General features: G+C 47.4%; 1 protein-coding gene across 3 annotated transcripts in view; it reads right to left on the bottom strand.

The window, feature by feature from the left end:
- Positions 1-18,654, bottom strand: part of Appl2 (adaptor protein, phosphotyrosine interacting with PH domain and leucine zipper 2) — a 61,732-nt gene that overhangs the window by 35,421 nt on the left and 7,657 nt on the right. For all 3 annotated transcript variants that reach the window (XM_004650235.2, XM_045152642.1, XM_045152641.1), the window contains 3 exons: positions 16,672-16,770; positions 1,182-1,241; positions 252-323 (listed from right to left, as the gene is read on the bottom strand). In XM_004650235.2, coding sequence (XP_004650292.2) covers positions 252-323; positions 1,182-1,241; positions 16,672-16,770 — 231 coding nt within the window. The remainder of the gene's footprint in view (positions 1-251; positions 324-1,181; positions 1,242-16,671; positions 16,771-18,654) is intronic.

An 18,654-nucleotide genomic window follows, 5' to 3' on the forward strand; every position in this document is an offset into this window, starting at 1 on the left:
AGAAGATTAAAGCAGCCCTGAGAAACTAACCTACACCCCTAGGCAACTGGATTCTTAGAAGTCCCAAATCACAAATACCAAGCCTCTCCCTCCAAACTCCATATACACGTCGTGCTGTGGGTGAACCTGGGGAATCATCATGTTATCTTCTCGGATGGTTAAGAAGAAATTTTAAAATCAAAACTCAAAACTAGGATAAAAGAAAGCCAAAAACGAATCACAGCCATTTTCCATCCATGTTGCTCTCTTACCTCATCCACCACCTTGGAAAAATAGTGGAGTGTAGAAATCACTTCTTCATCACCTTTGCCGAGGGCAAAATTCTATGACCAAGCAGAATAAACAGCTACATGTTAACTGAAGGCAGGAATCAAGCACGAGCCCCCCCTCCTCCATATCTACGTCCTTTCTTCTTCCAAGAGCATGTCCTGTCAGAGTTAATTGGGGTGCCTTCTCCCTATGTGCTACCCCAGAGTGTGCTCAACTTCTCCTTGGGCCATGCCCTCCTTGGCTGTGCCACCCATCTGCACACAATGGTATCTGTATTGGGGGCTCATGTCCTGGATGGAGGTGCTGATTCACATGTCTGGGGATGAGGAACCTGCAGGGACAGCTGGTTACTTCTGAAGACCATCCAGTACCTAACACGGGTTTGGGGATGGCCCCCAGTTCCAAGTTGTCAGTGAGAAGGGAATAGAGAGGCAAAAGGAAAAACCATGAGAAAAAGATAGGAAAGGTAGGGAGAGGTGGAGGAAGGGCAAGAGGGAGGAATGGAGGGAAGGAAGGATATCTAAAGGGACCCACAGAAGAACTCCTTAAAAAGAAGCCCCTGAGGCTGGAGGCTCTGGCACGCCCATTCTCTCTCAAATAAAGAAAAAATAAGTAACAACAACAACAACAAAAAGAAGTCTGATGTGCCTCTCATAAAAAAAAAAAAATACAAAAGGCTGGGCATGGTGGCACACGCCTTTAATCCCAGCACATGGGAGGCAGAGGTAGGAGGATCGCCTTGAGTTTGAGGCCAGCCTGAGACTACATAGTGAATTCCAGGTCAGCCTGAGCTTGAGTGTGACTCTACCCCCCAAAACAAATAATAATAATACAAAAAAAAAATAAGTACGTAAAATAAGCCACTGAGAGACTCAAGCACAGCAGTGAGGACCGTGTAAACATCACGTTACCTGTTTTTCATATGCCAGTAGTTGTTTAGAAAGCTGTTGGGTGGCCAGGCACATTTCATTCTGCAGGGAAAACAGTAAAAGCAAGTGAGATTTGTGCAAGGAACATTCACACACTGAAGAAGCCCCCAGAGCAACTTTGTGTGTGTGTATGTCTGTCTGTCTGTCTATGAGGAGACACATTCTTCTGCAGTCTTTGAGAGGGGATGAGAGTGTACACTCTGCTGCACTCTGATCCCCAGGAGTTTCGGCCTCCCGTGGGCTGAGGTTACAGGGGCGTACTCTTTTGCCTGGCAGTAAGACATTTTATCAAGGCATTATTTAGAAATCCAGACTGATACTAATCAGAGGTTAAAGCTTATGTCCGGAGTTTGTTTGCAGTGGCTGCAGGCCCTGGTGTGCCCATTTTCTGTCTATCTACCTCTTTTTCTCTTCCTCCAAATAAATAAGTAACTTAAAATTTTAAATTAGGCTTTTCTTTTCCTTTTGCCCATAACCTGACCTGAACATCCATAGGACTGTGCCCTCCTCCTCAGCCTGGCTGGGAAGGGGTGAACACTTACTTTGGTTTGAGCATTTTTCTTCTTGCCTTTTATCTGTGGCATGCTTTGGGAGTATCCTTTCACTGTGATTACACATAATATTGATCTTTGAGTCCTGCACTATTTCTTTCTTTCTTTCTTTCTTTCTTCCTTTTTTTTTTTTTTTTTGGTTTGTTTTTTTCAGGTTGGGCCTTGCTCTAGCTCAGGCTGACCTGGAATTCATTATGTAGTCTCAGGGTAGACTTGAACTCATGGCAAATCCTCCTACCTCTGCCTCCCAAGTTCTGGGATTAAAAGTGTGCACCATTACGCCTGGCCCTTCACTATTTCTTAATCCTCTCTGGTCTGTCATTTAAAGAGACTTCTATGTCTAATCTTCCGTGTGTGTGGAACTGCCCAGCCTTTTTCTAGATATGAAGCTCCCCTAAATAAACCTCATGAATAATTATTTCTCCATGAATAAACCCAATAATTCATAATTAAAAATTGTTTTATTTATTTGAGAGAGAAAGGGGCAGATAGAGGGGGAAAAATGGGAGCCCCAGGGCCTTCAGCCACTGCAAATGAACTCCAGACGCATGCGCCCCCTTGTGCAGCTGGCTTACTTGGGTCCTGGGGAATCAAACCTGGGTCTTTTGGCTTCGTAGGCAAGTGCCTTAGCCACTAAGCCATATCTCCAGCCCTCATGATTTAAAGAAAATTAGTCAGCTGGGCGTGGTGGCGCACGCCTTTAATCCCAGCACTCGGGAGGCAGAGGTAGGAGGATCGCCGTGAGTTCGTGGCCACCCTGAGACTACATAGTGAATTCCAGGAGAGCCCGAGCTAGAGTGAAACCCTACCTCAAAAAAACAAACAAAAAAAGGAAAATTAGTCAGGTGTGGTGGTGCACGCCTTTAATCCCAGCACTCTGGAGGCTAAGGTAGGAGGATTACTGTGAATTCGAGGCTAGCTTGTGATTACATACTGAATTCTAGGACAGCCCGGGCTAGAGAGAGACCTGACCTTGAAAATCAAAACAGCAGAACAAAAGAAAACCTTTACCAGCGATTGTCCCTTCTGGTCAGTCAGTAAACACGTACGGGCAAAGACGTGGGAAACATATCAAAACAATTACTCCGTTGCACACTGAGCCTGGCAAGGGGGAAGCTTGGGTGCACAGAAGGCCTGAACTGTCTTTAGCCGACCCCTGCCGAAAGACTGGGGGGCAGGCTGGCAGAAGGAGCTTTCTGAGAGGGGGCACCCATGTATGAAACAGCACACGCCTGTGCCATGTTGAGAAGAGCTGCACAGGTGCTGCAGCAGGGGTGAGAGGCGCCGAGGCGGGCGAGGCGGGCGAGGCGGGCAGCGTGAGCGAGGCGGGCGAGGCGGAACGATGCGGCCCTAGGACCCAGGGTGGCTGCTGGTCTGGAGCACCAGGCCAGGCATGAGGGCAGCAGCAGAAGGGAAGCCAAACTCAAGTCCCAGAAAACCCGAGGGAGGCCCTGCCACACAGGCTGCAGCGACCAGGGCCCGCCTCAGATGATTCACGGCCCACTCTGCCTGCTTCCCTCTCCTTACGGTATTCTCCAGACCTCAGCTACATGGAGGTTCTTGCCCACCATCCTGCCACTGCCAAAGCAGCCAGCCTAGAAAATGGGCCTCACGCTTCCGAAGCTGGGTGCAGGCTGCCCGCCCGTACAGGCTCAACTCTGGGCATGGCCAGAGCTCAGGTCTGGCCAGCTGCGGGCAGGGCGCCGCTGGCCTTTTGTGGCCTTGGACTCTACTGAAGGTGCTGCTCCTTTAGAGGTAAGTCCTGAGCTCAGAAGCTTTATTTTTTTATGGACTGCTCTTTCAGGACCCATCGGAGCCCAACCCCACTTTCTGGAACCTTCCTTGCCCCAGAATATGGGTCATTTTATGTTTCCTGACTTTCTCCATCTGCCCTGAGGCGTGGGCTCAAACAGAGCAGGAAGCTTGGCTCTCCCGTTCTTCCCCACAGTAAAGTCCCATGGGAGTTCCAGCCTTTCAACTCATCCTAATGCCCCTTCAGAACTGACCAGAACTGCAGCCAAAGAGCCCAGGAGGCACCAGAACAAGCACACAGTGCCGGCCTTCTGTAGATGGCCAAGGACAGGCCCCAGCACCCAGCAGACGTGCACTAAGTATGATAAGGTTGTACACACAATATTAGAAGCTTCCTCTGCATTCTAAGTTTAAAACAATGCCTGCAGTTATACCAAATGGAAAAAATACTTCCCTACTGTACAAGGAAATGACCCAAACGGGAATAATAAAATGCAAAAGACGAGGCTAAAGCCGCCAGCCAGGAACCACTGCCTGCTGACCATCTCCAGCACTGCTGTGTCTGCTCTCACTCTATTTAAAGTCCCCATGCCTCCTCTCTGAGTGAGTGACGCTGGTGTAAGATGGGTTTAGGCGACCATGGCAGCTGCTTGAGGGCATGTCCTTGTGGAATAGGACTTGCACACCACAGAATCACTGAACAGCAGCTAACACTTACAGACCTAATTTACACTGGCAACTATACTCCACACATTCTGTGTTATCTCATTCGATTCTGAATTATTAACATGGCTTTACAGATGAGGAAACAGGCATGGAGAGGTTGGGCTGCTTGCCTAAGGTCACAAAGTTAGTTAGAAGCAGGGCTGGACCGTGAAGCCAGGTCTGCTCATGCTAAACTCTCCACTCTGAGACATGACTTTCTATGATTCATGACCAAAAAGGCCCTGTAAAAAGACAGAAAGTACAGAGTTTGGGCTGTTAACTCACATGGCCTCTCTCAGGCCCACTCAATTCTGGTATCGCAGAATGAAAGAAGTGACAGCCAGCAGATAAAGGAATGTAGCGCTGTCCACTACAACTTTACTTGGGAGATCAGAGGCCAGCCCAGGGCAGTACACTGCTCATCCTGCTTGGACCGCCGTCTCCAGGACCTACCCTTCTGCTGCAGCCTTGCTCGGGAGAAATTCCAGGCTAAGGGAACACTCTCTACTTTGCATTCTTTTCTTTGCTTTTTCAATGAAGCCCAGACTGGTCTCAAGCTTGCTATGTAGCTGAGAATGGCCTTGAACTCCTAATCCTCCTGCCCCCACCTCCCAAGCATTGGGATCACAGGCACGCATTGCCACTCTTGTTTACTTAGCTAGTCTACAACAGTGCTCAACAGACCTGCATCCTGCACAGACCAGCTAGCAGACACGACAAGAACCCCAGGCTGCCAAGCAAGGACCACAGGTGACCTGAATTCTTAGTGCTGACTGGCAAACGCTCTGAATGTACTGAAAAGCCTTCCATGGAGCTGTCAGTGTGAGGCCACTGAGGAGCGGGCGCTCAGATACAGCACTTGGAGCCGTGGGGACATAGGGCTTGTCATTCAGCAGCTGCCTAGCATAGCAACCGGTGGCCTCTGCAGATCTCTCCTAGAAATGCCTTCATATCTGTGACATGAGACGCTGTGCACTGGGAATCGGCCACCTTCCAGGATCTGAGCACACTGTGGGAGGCCTCACACTAATCTTACTTAGGGTACACATGGGCTTTAGGAAACACCCTGCCAGTGTCAGTTGGGAGGCCAGGGCACTAGGGAAGGGCCATCAGCGCTCTTGCTGAGAAGCTGACACTGCTGCCAAGTGTTCCTCACACATCACCACACTTACTCCTTACAGGTGCCTGTGAGGAAGGCGCTGTGCTTATCCGCCCTTTACACATAAGGATGCTAAGAATCGACAAACAAGCAACTTATCAAAAACCACACAGCTAGGAACTGCCCAGACAAAGGCACAGCGCTGGACTGCCAGGCTCTAAAAGCCAAAGTCATTAACGTTCTGCTATTTGGATTCAAAGTCCAAAGTTGTTGCCAGTCAGTTCTGAGGCAGGCAGGCTTCAGAGGGCCCCGAGGAGGAACCAGGAGCTCACACTTCCCAGCTTCAGCCCAGCAAGAGAGGTGGTCTAACATTAAGGTTATAAGTTGAGGTGCTGGAGAGATGGTTCAGTGGTTAAAGAAACTTGTTTGCAAAGCCTGAGGGCACAGGTTCAATTACCCAGCACCCACTTAAAGCCATACACAAAGGGGCACATGCATGTGGAATCTGTTTGTAGTGACAAGTGGACCCTCTTTTTAAATTTTTTAAGAAATTTTTCTAGGTAGGGTCTCACTCTAGCTCAGGCTAACCTGAAATTCACTATGTCGTCTCAGGGTGGCCTCGAACTTACAACAATCCTCCTACCTCTGCCGCCCAGTCCATTCCCTCTTTCATTCTCTCTGCTTGCAAATAAATAAATAATTTCTTTAAAAAGATCATAAGTGGAGGTCTGTGAGGAGCATGCTATTTTGTGAGCTGTGTGTGTATGTGTGTGTTGCTGGGAATAGAGGCCAGGGCCTTGAATGTTAGACAAGATCTGTGACATTCTTTTCAGCACCGTGCAACAGCACTCAGGAGACCTTCAACATTTCTTTAAAAAGTCAAGCCATAGACTGGGGTGTGGCCCAGTGGCACAGTGGTGGAGTGCACTTTGCATGCATCAGGACTTGGGTTCAGTCCCCAGTACAGGAAGGAAAGAGAAAAAACAAAGACAAGCTGACGAAGATCTGCAGATGGCACCTCCTGCATTCGTGAGTCCTCCACACTGCTGGCAGGCTTCAGAAAGACAAGTGGCTAGCAAGCCGGACTGGCAACCTGAGCTTTTGGCAAGGGGATGTGATCCTGCCATGGCACAGAGGCTGCCTGACTGCAAGCGCCACCTGAAACCACCCAAGGCCTCCCGGGCAGCACCGGCCATGATGGCTGTGACTGGCGAGGCTAGGCTGTGGCAGCGGAAACCCACCCGGTGCCAGTCACCATGCAGGCACGTGCTTAAACCTGTTTGTTCCAAGTATGCAGCACAGACGTGGCCTGGAGTCAAGAGGTTGAAAGTCACATGCGTCACAGCGCTTGCCAAAGCTGGGGACAATGGCTGAATGAGCAGGGGTCGCTTCGGCTGCACACAGGGAAGTGGGCAGCTTGACAACATGGGGGATCACATGTGTGCCTAGGCAGGCCATGGGGGTACCTCTGTAGATGTGACTGTGTCCCGGATCATGGGACATGCTGAGGCCGTGAGAAGCGGGCATCACGATGAACAGATGAGATGCGTGGACACAAAGCTATGGTGGGAAGAGCAGGCCAGGGGCGGGTCAGGAGATCACACGAGAAGCTGAATGAGAGGCAAAAACTGGGCTTCTAGTTCAGATTGCACAAGAGAGACAGGTCGCAGCTAAGGACTAAGGAGGGGTGGAGTTTTGGGAATGACCAGAGTACCCAGCTGGGGTGCTGGCTTTGAGGCATTTGCAGAAGGGGCAGGGCATGCGCTGGGCACTGGGCCAAGATGTGCTCCTGGTGCTCTGAGTTCACAAGGGGCCAAAGGAAGCCTTCACTAGCCCTTACGTGCTCTGACCACCAAGTGCACAGGGCATCTGGGCACACAGGAAGAGAAAAGAGGGAGGGAAGGCGGGAGGAAAGGGAAAGGCGTTGGAGATACTGTCTCAGATGTGAGGTCAGCAAGGGACTAATGGGGATTCCAGGCCCAGCACAGTGAGGTGTGCAGAGGCCTGGTTCACTCGGGGACAGCGGAGACAAGCAGGCGGAGCACGATGGCACTCAGCTCCCAGAGGGCTTGGCACGCCGGGCTGAGGGGCTCTCCTCTGCCAGTGGCTACCCCAGTCACAGATGCGTCTTCATGGGAAAGAGAAGGGGTGACAGGGCTTAGATGTCAGTAGTGGGGATGTGGGGTAAAGAAAGAGCCGAAGCAGAGACCGGAAAACAGTTAAGTGCAACTTGAAAACTCACTGCAAAAGTTATCAAAAGCCATTGCTTAAAGTGACCTTGCCCAGGGCAAGTGGAGACTAACCAGAGAAGGATGCCCACGGACTTTTGGAGAGTGCCAAGACTAAGGGGGCGGGCACCAGAAGAGCGTCCGGTGGGGAGACAACCAGGAATGACAGGCAGAGGCTGCAGGGAGAGCAGCAGCGTGCTTGTTACCAGACCCAAGGGAAGATAAGTCACGGGGCACTGTAAACGGATCAGGCTATGCTGCCCGGGGACTGAGGGTGGAGAGAGGCTGGGCATTGTGCCAATCAGGGGCTAGGGTGAGACGGACTGGATACCATGCACCTTGGAGACTGAGGGTGGAGAGGGGCTGGGTACCAGACCGAGGCAGTCCTGAGGCAGGGGACAGAGAGCCAAATGCTGTTTGTTCCTACACCACTTAGAAGAGGTCTGCTATCACCAGGGCCATGGGCTGAGCTTGGCATTTTCCAGTTACGCACGCTCATGTCAACTCTCCTAACAGCTTTAGGAGGCAGCTTGGGCAACACAGGGCCTTGGCTTGTCCAAGGTCACACAGCAAATGGCCAAAATTAGAATTTTCATCTGTTGAGGTCAAGGTCATGCAGTTACCCATGAAGGTCTCCAAAGGCTCTGGGAGAGAGTGCTATGGATTTTACATGTGGATGAGGCCAAGTCATCTCTGTAAAGCTGTTTCCAGAGACCATTTGGTTGCCACCCCTCACATCTTAAGCCATACATTACTTCTCAGTATCTGGCAGATAAATAAACCTGTTTGATGGGCTGTCAGGGACAATTTGGATAAAAATTAATAAATTGGAACTGGAGGCAGTAGTGCACGCCTTTAATCCCAGCACTCAGAAGGCAGAGGTAAGAGGACCTCCATGAGTTCAAGGCCACCCTGAGACTACATAGTGAATTCCAGATCAGCCTGGACCAGAGTGAGACCCTGCCTCAAAAAAACAAAAAACAACAACAAAAAAGGGACTCATCTCTAACAATCACAGAAACTTCAAGATGAGACACAGGGCGTGTTCTACACCGACAAGAAGAGCTGTGGAAGACATACACCCCCTTAACATCCACTGCCGTTCGTGGAGACCAGAGGCAGGAGCAGAGCACCACGCCCAGAGATCTGCATCCAAGTTCCGGTTCTGCCAGTATGTGACCTTCGGCAAGCGACGCAACTGCTCTCAGTGTAGCTGCCTCATCGTGTGCTATAATAATTCCATTCCTGTTCTGAAAACTACTGGGATAATAGACAAGAGGTGCTTAACCAAGTGTGGTACTTCTAGTGTGCTTCCTGTGACCTGTCTACCTCCCATCACCTCCTGTCCAATCACAAGGCCCCAGCCTGGCTGCCGGCTACTCGCATTGCATTTCCCAATAGGCACATTAACTTGTTTAACTTGGGATCTATACATATCATTATTTAAATGAAACTATTTTATCATATGAAACGTTTGCATACTATTCAAATTATTTTACTCCTATTCTCTCCCACTGTCTTTGCTCCAACATGAGAATATACTCTTTTCAACTCCAATTTGGGCTGTTAGAATCAAGAGTTTTTAGATCTGTTTTGGGGTTAAGTAATTGTGTACTACACAGGTTTGGTGTAGGGCGGCTATAGAAATGCACTCATTAAGCTGGGTGTGGTGGCACACGCCTGTAATACCAGCACTCGGGAGACATAGCTGGGGGATCACCATGAGTCTGAAGCCACCCTGAGACTACATAATGAATTCCAGGTCAGCCTAGGCTAGAGTGAAGCCCTACCTTGGAAAAAGAACCAAGCAACCAAACAAACAAAAGAACGACAACAACAAATAAAAACATTTTAAATAAACAAAACGTAAGATTCCATTTAGAGCAAAGGCACCAACCAGAGAGGCCTGTCACTGGTTGAAGGAAAACATGGATGACAACAGCTACCAGTTTCACTGGTCCTGCCAAGGACAGTTATCTTCCTTCCTGTGGCCAGGACCCATGTGTACTTGGCACCAATTTCTCAGGACCACAGTCTTGAGAGGATGACCTAAGAATCTTTCATCATAATTTAAAATTTTAGTTTAAAAATTAAAATTAGCTGGGAGCTGGGAAGATGGCTTGGTTGGTAAAGAGCTTGGTGTGCAGGCATGAGGACCCGAGTTCAGATCCCCAGAACCCATCACACCACATGGGGAGCAGTGCCATGCACCTGTAATCCTACTGCTAGGGAGGTCGAGACAGGCTCCCTAGGGCTTGCTGGCTAACTAGTGTAGTCAACCAGGGCACTCTGGGTTCAGTGAGAAACCCTATCTCAAAAAAAGAAAAAAAAGAGCTGGACACAGTGGCGCACACCTTTAATCCCAGCACTTGGGAGGGAGGCAGAGGTAGGAGGATCACTGTGAGTTTGAGGCCACCCTGAGACTACAAAGTGAATTCTGGAAACAACTGGGATAATAGACAAGAGATGCTTAACCAAGTGTGGTACTTCTAGCGTGGACTAGAGTGAAACCCTACCTTGAAAAACCAAAACAAACAAACAAGAAGTAAGGTGGAGGGCTGGGGAGATGGCCCAATGGTTAAAGGTGCTTCCAAGTCTACCAGCCTGAATGCAAGTCCCCACCCCCGCACAAAGCTGGACACAGAGTGGTGCCTGTGACCTCAACGTGCCAGTGGCAATGGAAGGCAGAGTCAGAAGCTCATGGCCAGCTAGACTGGTGCACAAAGTGAAGTAGCAAAACCAAGAAACTCCAGGGAGACCCTGTCTCAAGCAGGCTAGGGGAGGGAACAAACACGCACTTGTCCTCAGACCTCCTCTGGAGCATTATGACATGCCATGCCCCCACCCTCCACGGAAGTAAAAGGGAAAAAAAGTAAGTTTGAGGGTGACTGGGAAACACCTGCCATCAATCTCTGGCTTCCACACACACATGTTCATAGCTGCACTTGCACCAACACTCGTGTACCCACCCACATACAAACACACCTACACACGTATGCCAAAAAAATTTAAAGTTTAAACATTCCTTGAGGTCAAAAGCCAAATAAAGTTTCAAGTTCTCATCAAACTAGCCACAGTGAGAACTTCTCATCCAGCCTTTCCTACTTCTCCTGGAACTTAGACCAGAACATGCACACTACATCTGGTCCCAGAACTTTACCATGTGGCCTGATTAAAAGATCTACTGCATAAATCTGGCTTTTAAAATTGCAAGAAGTCAGCTGGGCGTGGTGGTGCAGGCTTTAATCCCAGCACTTGGGAGGCAGAGGTAGGAGGATCACCTTGAGTTTTGAGGCCACCCCTTGAGATTACATAGTGAATTCCAGGTCAGCATGGGCCAGAGTGAGACCCTACCTTGAAACGCCCCCTCCCCACAAAAAAAAAAGCAAAAAGTCATAGCTTGCTATTTAAAAATTGGAAGTACTAGGCTGGAGAGATGGTTCAACAGTTAAAGGTGTTTGCTCGCAAGACCTGACAGCCTGGAGTTCATTTACAGTGGGAACAGTGGTGTGCCCACATACTCTCTCTGCTTGCAAATGAATAATACATTTTTTTTTTTTTTTTCCGAGATAGGCTCTCCCTCTAGCCCAGGCTGACCTGGAATTCACTATGTAGTTTCAGACCATTCTCAAGCTCACAGTGATCCTCCCACCTCAGCCTCCTGAGGTAGGATTAAAGGCATGTTCCACCACACCCAGAAAATAATTTTAAAAGATGAAAGTGTTAAACTCTACTGTTCTAATTCAGTATGTTTAAGTGTAAAGTATTAAAGGAATAAAATAAAAAAATTTTAAAACCTCACAATTCAGGAGAAAAATTTGAATGAGACCACTGAGAAGCATTACTATCTTTTTTTTTTTTTTTTTCGGTTTTTCGAGGTAGGGTCTCACTCTAGCCCAGGCTGGCCTGGAATTCACTATGGAGTCTCAGGGTGGCCTCGAACTCATGGTGATCCTCCTACCTCTGCCTCCTGAGTGGTGGAGTAAAAGGCGTGCACCCCCATGCCCAGCATTACTATCCTTTTTTTTTTTTTTTAGGTTTTCAAGATAGGGTCTCACTGTAGCCCAGACTGACCTTGAATTCACTATACAGTCTCACAGTCTCAGGGTAGCCTTAAACTCATGGCAATCCTACCTCTGACTCCCAAGAGCTGGGATTAAAGGCATGTGTCACCATGCCTGGCTAATATACATGTATTAAAACAAACTGATTATAAAAGTTCCCCAGATTCTAAGCCCTTCAAATAAACCAGAAAAGGCACCACCCCACCCCCACAAATTTGGATGCAGCTGGCAAGAAGCTGTGTTTCCACAGCTCTGCAGTAGAAGCCGGCCAGGGGAGGATGCTGGCCAGGGGACAGCCCACGTGACAGTCATGTGCTATGAATTAAAAGCTGGGCTCCAGCCTCTTGGAATGTAAGACCTACTTAATTTTGGCACCATGTAGTTTTTTGGCTCAAAAGAAAAAAAAAAAATGCATAAGGAAGTAGTTCAACTCTCCAGTGGTCAGTTGTGACAGACATGGAAAAGCAAAACAGAGTCTCCTGGGAATGGCAGACACACAGCCACTTATCATGTGGCTTTTAAGTCTTAAACAGAAGACAGATTATATGATGACTGCATTCAAATCACTGACGAGCAGGCAAGATCAGGTGTAAGTCCAGTGGGAAATAATTCTACTTATTAAAATTGAAACATTTAGAGAAAATACCAAAATATACATTATAATCAAATGAAAACTTTAGAAGTCCTAAGGTTTCCAAATGCTGAATGTTTTAACAAGACGAATGAGAAAAAAAAAAAAAACAAATAAAAATGAACATTAAATAAAAGCAGATTTGCGGGTTGGGAAGATAGCTCAGTGGTAAGTGTTTGTCCAGCATGCATGAGGGTCCTAGGTTCAATTCCCAGCACTATAAAAACAAACAAAACCCCTATTTATTAAGCTATCCTTATGTAACACTGTAGGGTTTTAAAATCTATATCTCTAGCCATGAACTCTGTATCTAATCTTTCAACAAAATTCTTCCCTACCTTGAAGCCCCTGGACTCTGAACCCTGGTGCATCAAGAGAGACCTATGGAGCTATACGTGGGAAAGAGGGCCTATGATCCCAGCACCTGGGAGGTGGAGACAGGAGTTGGAAGGCCATCCCTGATCCAGAATTTCAGGCCAGCCTGGGCTACATGAGACCCTGTTGAAAGAAAGAAAGAAAAACAGAAAGAAAGAGCGAAAGAAGGGAAGGAAGAAAGGAAGAAGGGAGGGGGGGGAGATAAAAAAGAAAAGAAAGAGGAAAACCAAGAATTAGGTAGGGGGCATCCGATCATATGTGCACGCGCACACACGCACACATACATGTCCTGTTCTTGTCCTGCACCTTCATTTGTCCATCCTATTGTTCAAGTCAAAGGCCTGGGCTTCTTCTTTCCTTCCTTCTCACATGTGTCTTATTTTTAAATGACAAGGCACCTGTCCACATGTATGGAGAAAGCATGACATCAGCACATGTGCATGATGTGTAATGTTCAGGTGAGGATACCTGGCATTTCTAACTGTCACCTCGGACACTGTCATTTCTTTGTGTTGGGAGCATTTGACCTGTTTTCTATTAGCAATTTGGAAATGTTCCATTACCACTTGTCAGTCACAGTTTCCCCATGATACAGAAACAAATTATTGCTCTGGTTTAACTGCATTCTTGTTACCATTAACCACTCTCCCTCAGCCAGGGCTGGAGGCAGGGTCTCACTCTAGCCCTGGCTGACCTAGAACTCACTCTTTAGTCTGAGGCTGATCTCAAACTCAGAGCTATTCTCTCACCTCTGCCTCCCAAATGCTGGGATTAAAGGTGTGCATCATCATGTACGACTTCTCTCCATAATTTTTTTTTTTTTCCCAAGGTAGGGTTTCATTCTAGCCCAGGCTGACCTGGAATTCACTCTGTAGTCTCAGGGTGGCCTTGAACTCATGGCAACCCTCCCGAGTGCCAGGATTAAAGGTGTGTGCCACCATGCCTGGCTCTACTCTCCATCATTCCTGATTCACCTTTTACCCACTTACTCTGTCAACTGGTCATTTGACTCTCCACTTCTTTCTCCCTCAAACATCCCTCATTCTCCTTTCTGCTGCCCCTTCCCGAGCTCAGGCCCCTCCCACGTAGTATGAGGAGTCAGCCATGAGTTAACTAGGTGGATTTGGGGATGTTATTCCCCATCAAAATCCTTAGTCCCTGACCTATAAAATGGAATATAGCAGCCGCAGCCACCCAGAGTTGCTGGGGAATAGAAATGAAATCATCTTTGCATAAGCCCCTTAAACTGCCTGGAGGCCATCAGTATTCAGTAAATAAACCTTGACTCTCACAAACGCCCTCCTTTTGAATGCCCATCTGTTATGGCTTGGATCTGAAATGTCCCCAAAAGGCCAAAATACTCAGCTGGCTGTCAGCGGGCTATACTATATGAGGTGGCGGGACCTTTAAGAGGTGGGCTAGTAGAAGGAAGTTAGGTCACTGGGGACATGCCCTAAGCCCCTTCCTCTGCCTTTGCTTCCTGGCCACCATCAGGGAAACAGCTTCCTCGATCACACCCTTTTCTGTAGTCACTGGATGTACTTCCTCACCATAGAAGCAGAAACGAAGGACCATGGACTGAAAACCAAACCAGTGGAGAAAAATCAAATGAAGCATAGAAGATGGGCTGGAGAGGTGGCTTAGTGGTTAAGATACTTGTCTGTGAGGCCTAAGGACTCAGGTTCAACTCTCCAGGTCCCACGTAAGCCAGACACACAAGGTGACACACTCAGGCAAGGTTGCACAAGGTGGCGCACACGTCTGGAGTTCAATTACTGTGGCTGGAGGCCCCAGCGCACCAATTCTCTCTCTCTCTCTCTCTCTCTCTCTCTCTCTCTCTCTCTCTCTCACACACACACACACACACACACACACACACAAGTCCAGTCTGTTGGGCTTGCCTCAAAAAAATCATATATGATGATGTTCTCTGGTATTTTGTCACAGTGACTGACGCTGACAGGGCTGGGAGATGACTCAGCAGTTAAAAGGCGTGTGATTGCAAAGCAGGCAGGTTCAACTCCCCAGTACTCACATAAGTCGGTTGCAAAGTGGTGCGTTCACAGCGCAGGTGTGCTCCCTCCCATAAATACACACACGTATACACACGTGAATAAAGTGTTTTTTTTTTGTTTTTTTTTAAAGAAGAGGCTGGGCTGGAGAGATGGCTAGTAGTTAAGGTGCTTGCCTGCAAAGCCTAAGGACCCAGGTTCATTTCTCCAGGACCCATGTAAGCCAGATGCACATGGTGGCACATGTGCCTGAAGTTTGTTTGCAGTAGCTAGAGGCCCTAACACCTCTCTCTCTCTCCCCCCCCCTTTGTCTCTAATAAACAAATAAATAAAAATAAATCAGAAAAAAATTTTAAAAAAAGAAAAGAAGAGGCTGACTAACAAACCAGCCAACTCAGGAGTTCTTTCAGCACTTGCTATGACAGCATCTGTTTTCTTACTTGACTGCAAGCTCCCTGATGGTGGGGACTATGGCTTCTTCCCACAGTGAACGCTGACGAGTGAGACAGGGTTAATAAAGACTACGGGATTACTAAGAGCTATATTCTGAGAAATATGGCATTTAAATAATTACATACCAAAAATTATTACATATCACTGATGAGAAAAAATTAATAAAGATTTAAGCTGGCAAAAAATCAGTAATGAAAAGTACTGCTGTAATATTAATATGCAATTTTATTTTACTTTATTTATCTTGGTTTCTCGAGGTGGGGTCTCACTTTAGCCCAGGCTGACCTAGAATTCACTAGGTAGTCTCAGGGTGGCCTCGAACTCACAGTGATTCTCCTATCTCTGCCTCTGGAGTGCTGGGATTAAAGGCATATGCTGCCATGCCTGGCCAATTTTATTTCTTGTATTTAAAAATATTTTATTTATTTGTGAAAGAGAGAGAGAATGAATGGATGCAGTGGGGCCTCTAGCCATTGCAAGTGAACTTCAGATGCACATGCCACCTTGTGCATATGGCTTTATGTGGGTACTGGGGAATCAAACTTGGGTCCTTTGGCAAGCACCTTAATCTTAATCACTGACCCATCTCTCCAACCCCATGTAATTTTTATTTTATATATTTTTTGGTTTTACGAGGTAGGGTCTCACTCTAGCTCAGGCTGACCTGGAATTCATTATGTAGTCTCAGGGTGGCCTCGAACTCATGGTGATCCTCCTACCTCTGCCTCCCAAGTGCTGAGATTAAAGGTGTATGCCACCATGGCCGACTGTAATTTTATTTTGAAGTGACTTGTGAATCTTCCCTTGGAAAGTGATATCCATGGCACTTCTTGATCTCAAAGGGCTTTGTTTGGCTACTCAGCAGTTTATTTTCCATGGCTTTGCAAGCCAGAGATTGTTGTTCCTCAAAACAAAGACGGCACCCCATCGTTCCAGGACTGTGACTCCAGTCTTTTCAGAGGAAGCAACTCCAAAACCATCTGTACCCTCCCTCACTGACATCCGAGACTGCCCATTTATGATAAAGGCAAGGAGCGTGACTTGATATACTGAGCCAACTCATTCACAACTGGGAAGAGTAGATTCCAGTATTTTCCTTTGGAGCTGAATTTTTTTTTTTTTAAGTTAAAAGCAGTTATTTGGTCCTTCACTGATTCTCATTACAGGAAGATTATTCGCTTTTCAAACAAAGAAAAGAGACTGTACTTAGGTTTCTCATGTGCGTGTTGAATAAAAGTAAAAACAATTCAGATTTTTGTTGTTGTTTCGCGGCAGGGTCTCGCTTTAGCCCAAGCTGAACTGGAATTCACTACGCACTCTCAGGCTGGCCTGGAACTCACGGCAATCCTCCTACCTCTGCCTCCTAAGTGCTAGGATTAAAGGTGTGTGCCACCATGCATGGCTTAACAACTTGGATTTTATTTCAAGCCTTTTTTTTTTTTTTTGAGGTAGGACTCATCTCACTCTAGCCCAGGCTGACCTGGAACTCACTCTGCAGTCCAAGGCTAGCTCCAAACTCACAGCAATCCTCCTACCTCTTCTTTAATGAGGGTTTTCTGACTCTAATGTCTCCTCTTCTGAGAGAAGGAGCTGGCAGCATACCTGTGCGCCGTAGACGCGCTGCATGGCCTGCAGCAGCTGGTTGGTGTAGTCTGTGAGGGTGCCGGCGTCTTCTTCAAACACGCTCAGTAAGGAGCGAGTCTGCAGGCAGAGAAGAAAGGAGTGTTAGCTAGCATAGGCACGCTTAGCACAGGATCTGGCTGCACCTGGGAGGGAGAGGCGTCTGCTGACTCCTCACCCAGCCGTTTCCACTCCAGTGCAGGGGCAAGCTGAGAACAAGCATCAGGGCCAGAGAAGGAAAGTCAGTTTTTAAAAATGTGTACACACACGTGTGCCCACATGCGTGTGTGTGTCTGCGGGCCAGAGGATAACAGTGGGTATCGTTCCTTGAGAATGCCATCCACTGTTTTTTGGAGACAAGGTCACTCACTGGCCTGGAGCTCACCAGGAAGAGTTACACTGGCTGGCCAGTGAGCTCCATGGATCCGCCTGTCTCCACCTCCCGAGCACTGGGATCATAGCAGGTGCTACCGCACCCAGCGCTTTTACATGGGCTCCAGGGATTGAACTCAGGTCAGTACTTTACCAACTGAGATCTCTCTCCAGCCTGAAAGGCAGTTTTTATAAGATAAAGATGAGGCCAAGCGTGTGGTGAGGCTCAGTGACAGAGGACTTGCCTAGCATGTGGGAAGCACTGGCTTCTAGCCCTAGCACCACAGGGGACGAAAACACTAAGACTGAAGAGCTATTTATCCTGACTTCAGCCCCTACCTATTTGCAAGTCCACTCAGTACAAGTGTCAGAAAGGGCAGCCTTTTCTTTCAATCCCATGACAGGAACACCAGGTCCCACAGGTCTGTGTACTGGGGTGGAGTCACCCAACACTGCCTGAACCAGTTGCTTGGTCCTCAGAAATCCAATGTCCTACACAGTATTGTTCTTTCCTTTTAAGATATGAAAATCGATTTCTATGGGTTTTTCAGAATAGAGGACCCAGATGTAAGTCTGGGTAGCTACAGCCACCTGATATTTGACAAAAATGCCAAAAATACTCATTGGAGAAAAGATAGCCTCTTCAGCAAATGGTGCTGGGAAAACTGGATATGTATCTGTAGAAGGATGAAAGTAGATCCTTCTCTCTTTGCATGCACAAGAATTAAGTCCAAATAGATTAAAGACCTTAATATCAGACCTAAAACTCTGAAACTGCTAGAGGAAGAAGTAGGGGAAACCCTTCAACATACTGGTCTTGGCAAAGACTTTCTGAATATAACCCCAGTTGCTCAGGCAATAAAACCACAGATTAACTGCTGGGACCTCATAAGGTTACAAAGATTTTGTATGGCAAAGGACACCGTGAAAAAAGCAGAGAGACAACCTACAGAATGGGAAAAAATCTTTGCCAGCTATATATCTGATAGAGGATTAATATCTAGAATATACCAAGAACTCAAAAACTTAAATAATAAGAAATCAAACAACCCAATTAAAAAACAGGCTATGGAACTAAATAGAGTTCTCAAAAGAAGAAATATGGATGGCATATAAGCATCTAAAAAATGTTCTACATCCCTAGTCATCAGGAAATGCAGATTAAAACTACGTTGAGATTCCATCTCACTCCTGTCAGATTGGCTACCATCATGAAAACCAATGACCATAAATGCTGGCAAGGATGCGGAAAAAGAGGAACCCTTCTACACTGTTGGTGGGAATGCAATCTGGTCCAGCCATTGTGGAAATCAGTGTGGAGGTTCCTGAGACAGCTAAAAATAGATCTACCATATGACCAAGCTATAGCACTCCTAGGCATGGTTTTTTTTTTTTTGGTCATATTTTATTCAACCAACTTTCAAACTCATAGCCAGGAATTTTGCATCTCCTTGGCCCATCGTAGAACTCTGGGCACAGAATGCCAGGGCCAACTGGAGTTCAGCATCCTGCTCCTGGAAAGGTGGGCTCCTCAGTGCTGAGGGCAGCTGAGCAGTGTGCGTTACCTGCAAAGCAGTTCCTCGTTTCTGCGCA

The sequence above is a fragment of the Jaculus jaculus genome, chromosome 6, assembly GCF_020740685.1.
Source record: "Jaculus jaculus isolate mJacJac1 chromosome 6, mJacJac1.mat.Y.cur, whole genome shotgun sequence".
In the NCBI taxonomy this organism is placed as follows: Eukaryota; Metazoa; Chordata; class Mammalia; order Rodentia; family Dipodidae; genus Jaculus; species Jaculus jaculus.